Source organism: Barbatula barbatula (genome assembly GCF_947034865.1).
Source record: "Barbatula barbatula genome assembly, chromosome: 10".
Classification (NCBI taxonomy): domain Eukaryota; kingdom Metazoa; phylum Chordata; class Actinopteri; order Cypriniformes; family Nemacheilidae; genus Barbatula; species Barbatula barbatula.
In genome coordinates, this window is record NC_136773.1 from 16964408 (window position 1) to 16976086 (window position 11679).

The window sequence follows — 11679 nt, forward strand, 5'->3', positions numbered from 1 at the left end:
TATGATATTTGCCAAAGGGGTCAGGAGGTGAACACATTTTAAACTATTTGAGCAAAATGAATGACATTCGACCATAAAAGTAGCCTCCAAACATGGGGTCGTAATATACTGTAGTGAGAAAATAAATTAGAACGATTATAATTCTTAAAGTATTATAAATCGTCGCGGGGAAATGTCAAATTCACTCTACAGAATGTCAGTTTCTTCGCACATTGTCACACATATCAGTGTGAATAAATACAAAATATTTTTCTTCCCAAGATGCTGCGCTTCATTCCCCGTGACCCTGCAAGTGAGTTAGGATGCAGGAATGGTTGGCTCATCCATTAGATTTAATGTATCCAATATTTATTCAACAAATATAATGTTAGTATATTTTAATAAATAGGATGCAAGGTTGTACAAACTACGGACGCGCGTGTGAGCATGCGCTTCCGTTGTTTCTGCGTCGGAGCATCAGTATGTTTGCACTTGCTTCACATTCTTCTGAATCGTACGCCGCCATATTGGACCGGGCAAGACTGCACGTTTAACATAAAATTAAATGTTTTTTTTTATAAAAAGCCCGATGACGTTTACTTTTCTAAACCGATTTCGATGGTTCATTATCTCTAATTTAATGTTTCAATGCTGCGTCTACGTCTGCAACTACTACTGTCTACACAGCTACTAATGTTACTATTGGTTGCTTTTATTATTATGCCAAGTAGGCGTGGTTTCCGATACGTCTTTGCGTCAGACGAACGCTGAAGTTGACGCAGTAATGATTGCAGGAGCACAATTTTAAATATCCCGTCAAAGTCATGAAAAACGAAGTTAGTTACGGTTTCCCTGCTGGAGATGAAAGTGATGGAAGCAGCGACGACTGGGACATTGGATATTCACAACCGTGCGCTGAGGTAAACTTAAAAGTTTCCAATGTTTCGCTCCATGTTTTGTACTGTTTAATAGTTTAAGTTCTCAACATATGAATTGTTCAAATAGCAAGACTCTGAAGTCAATTTGAATGGAGATGATAAAGTGTCCACCCTGAAAAGAGCCATTACTGCAGGAAATGTCGAGCTTGTGCAAGAGCTCCTGGACGGTGGTACGTGCCTCATTCTTTAAAAGACACAACACTACCCGGTTATCAAGAATGTTATATATGTTGTACTTGTCTTTGGAATGCACACGTTGTTTTTTTCTTAGGTATGGACGTAGAGACGCGCCTTGGCTTCGGCTGGACTCCTCTCATGTGCGCTGTCCATGTGGCCCACAACGAGCTAGCGCAACTCCTGCTGGATCGTGGCGCAAGTGCTAACTTCAGTAGAGGTAAAATCAATGGGTTTCGGGGTTTTTTAAAGGCACAGTATATGCAAAACCAAAAAGTCGAGTACAGGTGTTGTCAGTACAGCATTGCATAACATGGCCTTTGTGACTCAAGTGTGTTGTTTTATTGGAGAGGATAGGCATCATGCACAGGCCAGGAACCCAATGTTATCAAATCAAAAGAGCATGGCTAGACTTAATCCTTCAGGCGAGAATAGTTTGGTTTTCATTAAAAACTTTGTCATCGAAGTAGGTTACGTTCTTTTGAGTTCAACCCACGTGCTGGGGAGGATGAAACCAGTTACAGTTCATCCTGGTGTCCTTCATCTGACATTACTTATTGGTTGTGACGCACATACTGAGCTATTGAAATGTGCAATTAATCTGCCGGTGTGTTTTGAGTTTACACATTAAATTTCTATTTCTTTTCAAATTAAGTTCATCTGCTGGTCATGATGAAACGTCTGCGAGCGATCATGTTTTGTACGGCTACACAGTGCCCACTGATGGGAGATGGAGAGGGTCTTGACCGGCTGAAGCTGCGGGCTCAGACAGGAAATAATTAGATGTGAATGCAGCTGCCACTTCCTGGTCTGTGTTCTGCACAGAAGGGGGAGAACGTAGAAGTGATTGATAATGGCTCTATACAGAGCGTGGTGCTGGCGTCATTGCGTTGGCCCAACACTGGAGCTTTATTTATTTTCCTGCTCCACCGCAGACGCAACTAAACTGTGTCTGCATCCTACTCTGTAGCGGTGCTGCTCCTGTAGTCTAAACGCTGTTCTCAGCACAACACTAAAGCCCATAACGTAGATGTGTCTCCTTAATGTATCAACACAACATTGGGATTGGCTCCAGGTCAGATATGAGTCAAGCAACATTAGGCCATATTATTTTCATGTGGCGTCTATGTAATAATTTATTTTATGTTCTGTTGTTCAATAAACATCATTGCAGAACATTTGTGTGCTTTGCTTAACTAAGTAGATAACTATTGATGTGTTTTTGTGTGATTTCATACATAGACCACTTTACAGTTCTGATGGCTGCTTGCACTGCAACATCTGTCTCAGAAGAGAAGATCTGCCAGTGTGTGGCCCTACTGCTCAGTCGCAATGCTGACCCAAACGTGTGCAACAGGTAAGTGAGGCATGTTGCAGGTGTGACTTATTTTGCATACACACATAGCACGTGGTCCTTTTTTTTTTGATGAATGCCTATTTTAATTAACGTTGTACTTTTCTTTATTGCATTAAATTAAATGGTATGGTATGGTAAATAATCTTATTTACTTGCATCCACTAGATCCCGCTTTCAACAACAGGTATATATGGATATAAACACAAGTGCGGGACTGTCTGGTCCCGTTGATTAAGCATGTGAAGAAAATGCTCCCACCAGCTACAAAACATTAACTCTGGCCAGACAGCGTTTCAAACATGTCTTCCTAACAACTGTTTGGGAGGTGATGTGTACTTGATAGTTTATTGACTCCAGGCATTTTTCAGGGCAGCCCCCAGTTGCTTATCATCTGCCACCCAAACCGCTCACATGAACTGGAGTGTCAACAAGCATGTTGCTCACTTGACCGGTGAGAAAGTGATTGTGTCCCATGCAGACAAAATATTTAAAGTTCTGGAACAAGGAACTGGGGGGCGCTGGCCTGTGATAGGTCTGTCAAACACGCGTCCTCTTCCTCTGTTCCTCACATGACTGGCAATATGTAGCAGCTGCATTTACCTAAACTTTGTTAAAAAAAGTTCCGACTAAGCAAGAAATACTTTGGATTTGTTAAAAAAAGCTCAGACTAAGCAAGAAATAATTTGGGTAGGAGTGAGACTGTCGTCTCTTCATCTTTTTCGAGCTAGAATCGATTTATTGTTTGAAAATTGCTGCAGTTTTGCTTTTAGCTCTCATTTTCAATAGAAAATTGCAAATTAATATTTCAAATAACATATTCTAATGAGAATTCATATGAAAAACAGCATTTATATGTGTCCCTTAACTCTACTTGCATACCATTAGTGAGGTGATTGCTGGATTTATTTTATACATGCTGTTTAAACCAATCAGGTCACCCTGCTTGGTAAGTAGTTAACCAATCGTGTTTGAATCATTTGTTCAAGTGCTCCAAGATGTTTCAGGTTTGTAGGGGATAATGCGCAAAAAATTTAATTCTGTTGTCATTTATTCACCTTCATGTTAGTCAAAACCTGTGACTTATTCTTCTGTGAACCACAAAAGAACATACTGTATTCTGAGAAATATCTCGATGTACCAGCGTTCTTCAAAATATATTTTGTGTTCTGCAGAAGAAGGTCATACAGGTTTGGAATAACATGCAGGTGAGTCAATTAAAGAAATCGCATTTTTGGATTAACTCCGTCAATCTAAAACTCATTGTGATTTCTGGTTTTACAGACAGGATAGATTGCTGTGTACTGTGTTTTTCTACCTGCATTTCATTCATGTAGTTTGATTGTTCTTAAGTACACATAAATAAAACTGTTGTTTAAAACTAGTGAATGAGAATGAGTTGAAATGATTATATGAAAATAATTTATAACTGTTGCACACAGTTTCAGTGTGACTTGTCTTATAAATCATGACCTTACCCACATAGAATTAGTCTGTATTGACTCTGTAAACGTACTGACTGCTTCCCTGCCTTTGGAGAAGGGCAGTCTGTGAAAAATGCATTTAAAACCCCACACATTAATCACAAATTCAGTCACAGACAGGGAAATGCGTAGATAGCCGGGAGATAATGTCAGTTTGAGAAATGATGGTGCCCTCGCTCACCTGCGCATGAGACTGTAGACTTCACCATCATGTTCTCTGGGAAATGCCACCCAGGGTAATTAAGTCTTAGGCTGTTCCCACGGACTAACAGTGTGATGTTTGACACGCTGGTTTATAGATAAAACTGTATATTTATGACAATAATACACATTCTGTGTACAGTCGACAAGGAAGTTCCTCTTATGTGCATTAGATTGTTCCAGAGCGAGGTGTCAAAGGTTTATATTTTTCTTTGCTTGTTCTTGGTTGATTTGCAACAGAGGTGGCATGCCACTTTTTACCTGTGTTGTTAGGGAAGATGTGTGAGATTTAAACAATCATAAGGGCAGTCATTTTTAGTTGAAACCTCTTTGTAACTCTTAAGTGTTCTTCCCTTTTGACATGATCAAATAGTCACATTTAAAAAATTTACGCAGGAGCAGTTTGACATGCTTGATGCTGGCCGCCAGAGACGGCTATTGTCAGGTGATTAATTTGCTGGCGTCACATGGAGCAGAGGTTAACTTTCAGAATGATAATGGACATACGGTAAGATCATCTTCTCTCAAGGCTGTGATAATCATAAAAATAGATTCATGGGAAATTACGAAACTATACATTTAATCTTTAATCTATATAGACTTAATCTTTGTAAGAGATCAACTCTTTTTTTATATATATATATAACACACTGTATGTAATCATGTCATATTCCTTCTCCTGGATTTAAACTTTAACATTGTTCTGTTGTAGGCCCTTATAATAGCAGTGCAATACGGACATGAAGAGGCCGTGTTGAAACTGCTCCAACTAGGAGCTGATAGGTCTATTAAAACTAAAACGGGGAAGACGGCAGCTGAAATGGCCAAAATATTCAAGAAGACTGAGGTAATTTACAACAATTTTTGCCCAAAATCTCAAATCTCTTAGGTTAAAAATCTCTTAATCCAGGCTCACCTCCACTGGGGATCACGAGTGGGCCTGGCGCACCCACAGTACAGTGATGGTACAGTGAGGTTTCATGGGACTTAAAAGAATGAAACGTGTTAGTGCTTTTTGGCACTTTTTTGATGGTGTCTATTGTATAGTCCTCCTTGAGAGACCTGATGCCCATTTTATTTGTTAAATGAGACCAAGTTGGGCCCGATCTTAAATTCGTATTCAATGTATTTGTCAGCTTCATGCTGTTTGGAAGATTGTTATATATAGCATCCATTTCTTAAACTTGTTCACCATTCAAAGAAAGAGAAAGATTGAGTTTGCTTTGTTAGATTTTAACCCTCCATCGTTTAACTTTAACCAGACAAGCCTTCTGACTCATATGGACATGTTTAAATCCTGTTCCTTCAGATGTCTAGGATTCTTAGCTCCACAGAACCTTATGCTGTAAATAACCATGCATCGTCTAAAGCTGAGGTGCTGTGTAAATATCTCAATCAAAATCTAAACCTTCCAAGTGCCTACAAAGAGAGGTGAGTTTGAGTCGAGTTTGTGACTTTGGTTCTAGTGCCCTCTAGTGGCTACTGAAAATAAAAACAACGCTGTGTACAGTGTACTGTACATTACAGTTCTCATAAGCGAAATGACATAAGTAATTTAGCATTCATCACTACACCGTGTGCACAATTATTATGCAAGTTGTATTTTTGAGGATACATTTTATGTATTTTACATTTTATTTAATTACAGTGCTCTTGGTCGATCCAAAATGTTAATGCCGTTACACCTGAATATTTAAGGAAGTAAAAGATAGGTTTTGGCTGTTTTAGGAGAATATCTATGTGTGCAGAATTATTATGCAACTAAATGAAAAACAAATTTTCCATTGCACTTATTTATTTTAATACTTTAAAGTGAGAATAAACAGCTCAATTTACAAATGAACATCTTTGACAAACAAAAAATATCAACAACCAATGTAGCCAGCCTTCTTTTCAATTACAGTCATAAGCCTTCCATTCGTGGAGTCTGTCAGTTTCTTGATCTGTTGACTATCAACTTTTTGTGCAGCAGAAACCACAGCCTCCCGGACACTGTTCAAAGAGATGTACTGTTTTCCTTCAGCATAAACATCCCGTTTAAGAAAATTTCAAGAGTGCTGGATCCCTCTTAAAGACTTTCAAGAAAAATTAGTTAAATCTCTTTTTTTGGCCCATTTGGCTCGAGGAAAAGAAGCTGCCTAATAATTATAGACACCTTGATTACATACATACATACATATCACCTGGTATGCTTAAATCTAATAGGCATTCAAGTTAATACAGCTTGGAGTTGGAAAATATGCATAAAAATGATGATATGGTCAAAATTCTCACTTGCCTAAAAATTCTGCGCACCGTGTATAACAATGGAATACATTCAATAGTGTTCTTAAATGTAAAACAGCTATCATAAAAGAAAGACTAATATTTACATGGTCCTTATCAAAGCAAAATTAGTGTTGAAATTACGCTTCATGTAAATTCTTTTATTGTCATTGTTTGCTCTTACAGTTCTAAGCTCAGTGATATCCAACTTTTGCTGCATGGTCTGAATCTGGACCATCTTTCTGACGTTATGATGGTAAGCTATTTACTTTGTCTTTCTAAAAAATATAATTTATTTCTAGTCTTAATTCTACTTTTGAGCTGGGAAAACGCTCCGTTGGAGAACTTTTTTAATCTGTGTAAACGTTATTAGTTACATCACATGAGTTAAGAAATTGGATATAACTTTACACATATGTTTTTTAAGCAGTCATTTTACACCAGGCTCATACTTACACATACAGTGTAATATTAATTTTAAAGGAACTGTGTGATCAGTGTTACCATACTTTGAGTGTTTATTCTGTTCTGTAGAATTTTCCCAGTGTAAACTTTTTTAGAATCAACAGTCTGTCAGAAACATTGTATCTGACCCATAATATTTCTTTTACTGTGAGTGTCAGTTATCCTGACTCTATATTACACCCATTTTTATCTTTGCCAGGAACATGACGTCAGTTGGAACGACCTGTTTGTTATGGAAAAGTTGGATTTGGAAAAGGTACAGTATGTAACAAAGATGTATGCTAACATCTAAATAAATGGAAAACTGTATCATGTCACATCAATAAGAAAATTACCTTTTGAAATGTAGATAAGACCATTCATGCCATAAATGAAATGTTACTTTAAACAGATAAGATACATCTTTTTCTCTTTGTAGATTGGAGTAACCGACCCTGAGGATCAAAAGAAGATTCTCTGTGCCATTGACCAGATGAGTCTTGATAAAGTAGATCTGGACACGCTGACACCTCTCAATAATATAGACAGCGGGTAAAGCTTATTCAGCACCTAGTTAACCTGCACTTTCTAACATTCTGCTTTTATTGTGTCTATTTTGTACATTTAATCCAGTCCATATTTTTATTAATTTTGTGGAAACAAACACATGAAGTTGGCACATTGCTGCCGTCTAGCTCTACCAGTTTAGCATGAATGCACATGAAAGTTTTCCCATGATTTTAACATTTTGTAGTTCAACCCTGTGGCGCAAGACTCATTACAGGATGACAGTGTCTTGACAAGGCTTCTATGTAAGCCTGTCTTAATGGTTTAAGCTCCAGTAATGATTTGTAAGGTGAGAAACGAACCAGTGTCATGTCTGCATGCTCCGTTCTCTGACTGATGATGGCGAGCAGTCGGCGTGGCGGCCACATTTAACTTTAAAGTCCAAACTTAATAATCAATCTATAATTTCTGTATTCAATGCCAAGGGGGCAAAGAGAGGGCAGATGTACACACAGTAAATTGCACAGTTAAATCCTCTTCTGATGGGCGCTCCGTAAACACGCATTAAAAGGATATAGAGTTACAGTGTTACAGTACGCCGTTTTCACAAGAGCTTATAATTGACCTGTGAGGAGGGGTTATTTCCGGTAGATTCCTGGGTTTTCCAACCTTTTGTGTTTTGCTGTGGAGCATTGTGTTAGTCACCAACATGAAGCTTTCTCTTTAAATTCATAAGTTTGGACTATTCTAAGTCTATGACCTAAGGTGTATGAATGTATATTATCCAGGTGTGACATTTTCTAGTACAGTAATTTACACTCTTTATTGAAAAACCAAACAAGCTAGAAGGGATAAAATAAAAATAAAGATTTTTTAAATTGTTTATTCACCCATACCTCTATGATTGTCTTTTTTGAAGAACACAAAAGAAGATATTTTGGCGTATTGTGTTAAACAAATAACATTGACTTCCATTGTGTGGACACAACCACTGAGGCAATTCTCAAAATATCTCCTTTTGTGTTTCACAGATGAATTTCGTGATTGTTTCATCAGGCTTTGAATGACATGAGGGTGAATAAATGACAAGATTTTAGGTGACCTATCCTGACCATCCATCTGTTTTTTACAAACATTACATTTTTAAAATTTAAAGTGTGTAGTTTATAGGTAACAAAAGTGCCCCTGGAACATATATAAATGCCCCTGGATGAAAATTCCTACTAATTTAGTGAATCTTTTGTTATTCGCTGTAGATTACCTGCAACACAAATGTTCTGGAGCCTTTTTTAATTAGATTGAATTAAATAGTAAATACCTCTAATTGCCAACCAAAGAACATTTTCCTTGATGGAAAATGATAGATCTTCTCAAAGTGCCTGTTTGGACGGTGGCATTAACCCAGCACTTAGTCGTCCATAAGAGCCTATCACTCATTCAGTCATAGAAAAACTAACAAAGCAACGCTCCGAGCCCATCTCTCCATCCTGGAAAAGATAGTAATTCCACAGCCTCTGACAGTGTTTACCACTGCCTTTGACAGAGTGTGAGGAGAAGAAAACGGCTGCTTGGGGAAATGCTCTGTTAAGATAACACTATCAACATTGCATGGTATGTGTGAGCAATTACAGGGATTTGAAATTGTAAGTGATGGCAGAAGTGCGCCAAGAACGCTGTCACCAAATTAAGGAGACCATAGGAAGAAATATTTGCTTTAGCCATCAACGGTGGATTATGGTTGTAGCATAAAGAAACCTGCATTTGGTCAAGTCTTTAGCGGAAATATTTAAATTAGGAATGTTTAGTATTGGTTAAGTATTTGATTTGAATCTTAATGAATGGTCTCATTTTGGAAATGTCTTGTCTTCCCTAGGAGTGAAGAGTTTCTGAACTTTCTGATCAGCCTGAAGCAGCAGTGTTGTTATTTGACAGAAACCGTACAGGATATCATCAGCAGGTTCCCCCGTAGTGCCTCTGAGGTTTGATGTGTACTTTGGGGGATTTACAGTCTAACACATGTTCAGGAACAGTTCACCCAAAAATAAGAATTCTCTCATCATTTATTCACCCTCCAATTGTTCCAAATCTATATAAATGTCTTTGTTCTGTTCGGCACAAAAGAAGATATTTAGAAGAACGATTGTAACTAAACAGTTCTTGGCCACTGTTTGGTTACAAACATTCTTCCAAATATCTTTGTGTTCATCAGAACAAAGACATTTATACAGATTTGGAACAACTTGAGGGTGAGTAAATGATGACATAATTTCTTTAAGGGAAGGCAATTATTTATTAATGCAATATAAACAAATACAGAATCAGAAGTACGGGAACTTATACTCAACTCCTGCCTCAAAAGCAGACCTTAACTATAGATAGATAAGAACTTTCACATAAATTGTATGATTAGTAGATGTGTTAATCTTTTGTGCATTTAATGTGACAACTTGCTCAAGATAACATTGTTTGACAGGTGGTTCTTACATGTGATCCCAAGAAAGAGGCTCAAGCCATTTGCACCGACGTAATAACTCAGGCGGGGGACCTCCAGAAAGAGATGGCCTGTCTTAAGACCCTGCTCACCAAGGTCAGTCACGTCCACATTCCTTCATGTCTTCATCTTTCATCATCTCTGTCAGCTGTATTTACAATAGTTTATTCTAGTGAAAATACTCAAAGTGCTGAGACCAACATTACATCCCACTCGGAGGTCTCGATAGTCTCTTGTAGGAAAAGACATGAGGCACAGACAGTGATGAAGGTATTCGGGTTGCCCCCCCACGTGTTATGATGGAATCTGACAACCAATGAAGGCCATGTGGTCACGGCTGGCAGCAGGCCGATAACAAATACAGTGATGTAGTTTATCTTGGATCAACTTTCCAGGGAAATTCTACAACTCTCATCAATCTTCACTCTGGGATTAGTGAAACCTGCCTTAGTATAGCTCTTCTAGGCATTAAACATTTAACAGTGCTTTGATAGAGAAATTGTGACAGAATTAACTTATTTTTCCTCTTTATTTGTTTTTAGACTGATCACACAGAATGCGTCTTGCAGCCTCTTCCTCCTAACTCTAATATTGGTAAGAGAGGAAAGGGCCGAGGTGTGTTTGCTGTTGTGCTTGGACTTGGAATGCTCGGCGCAGGTCTACTGGTTGTGTTTTCACACTCTAAAACTTTGAAATACTCCTTTTGATCTTTTTGATTTATTTCAGTGTTGATTGTATTTTAAGTTGTTTCTTTAGTATTCATTATTAATTATCCTGTGTTCTGCCTTTGTTTTTTGTTACGATAACACTTCGAGTTGTGCACATGTAGACCGTTATTCAAGAAAGTGTTAAATGTTTATTTGGTTTTTGAAGACAATGTAATTTAGAAAGATAAACATTTTTCAAAAACAACTGTTTAATTACTGTTTCTGACAGCTGTTTTTCATTCTCACTGTCAACATCTGTTGAGTTACCAGTTGCGAGTTACTGGCAGCTATTTAGCTTTTTGGAATTCGCTGGGGGGTCCAAAAAGAAAACTATATAAGTCGCTGTCTGTGGTGCTGAAGTGTCTGTTTTGGGTGCATGGTGAGTTCAACAGGGGTATGCCAGATTTCAGCATGTTTGAGGATGGAGAATGGTTCATATGAAGCTGGTTACTTGGTTGGTCATATGTAATGGGTCGTGTAGAACATACTGAAATGAGGCCATGGAGACTGATGGGATAATTATTACTTGACAAACAAGAAAAAAATGTTATGTTAATATTGTATGTTAACACAGTCAGAACCACTTTGACTGCATAGCTATTTATAAGTTGTTGTTTTATACAAAAGTCACCTCATGAAGCTATAGTATAGTATAGTATGGTAAATTATAGTAACTCCATGTTCATTTTAGAATTTCATATAATTAAAGACTAAACACACTAAATCACACACCTGCACTGGAACGTGTCTGACATGAAACTGTACTTGCTTAGCTCCCAAACAATGGAAAAGCTTTTGGCAGTTTTGGCAGAGAAGATTGTCTCAGTTTTGACAGCGCAACAAAGGTTACTGTGTTCAGAAGAGTGAGCCAGATCTCAGTGAGAAAGAACAGGTGCACATCACTAACAAACGCCTGTTGTGTCTTGAGTGCTTCTTAAATATTGTCCGTCTGTGTTTTACAAGTGTAAAGATATTCCCAGTAGAAATCGTTTGTCTTTGTATGATGTCTGCTGTTAATTTTATAAATATAGCTTTGACGTCTATGATAGATGATTAACTGGCAGGGAATTGTGCAGATCTTTGGCATGAAAATAATCGAGAGAAACGAGGACATATAGCTTCTAAATATTTACAC

General features: G+C 37.8%; 1 protein-coding gene across 2 annotated transcripts; it reads left to right on the forward strand.

Annotated features, from left to right (window-relative positions):
• The first annotated feature begins 699 nt into the window (after positions 1-699).
• Positions 700-11608, forward strand: asz1 (ankyrin repeat, SAM and basic leucine zipper domain containing 1). 2 transcript variants are annotated; one of them, XR_013787182.1, is made up of 14 exons: positions 700-899; positions 985-1087; positions 1189-1311; positions 2334-2448; positions 4527-4638; positions 4843-4977; positions 5440-5561; positions 6582-6651; positions 7060-7116; positions 7279-7391; positions 9220-9325; positions 9820-9933; positions 10011-10107; positions 10380-10741. XR_013787182.1 is itself a non-coding variant. In XM_079465459.1 (13 exons), the coding sequence occupies exons 1-13, from the start codon at positions 804-806 to the stop codon at positions 10542-10544; spliced, it is 1431 nt and encodes a 476-aa protein (XP_079321585.1). In that variant the 5' UTR covers positions 700-803; the 3' UTR covers positions 10545-11608. The 2 variants fall into 2 exon arrangements, 1 of the variants encoding a protein (XP_079321585.1); XM_079465459.1 differs by lacking the exon at positions 10011-10107 and having other exon boundaries at positions 10380-11608.
• Positions 11609-11679: the final 71 nt, after the last annotated feature.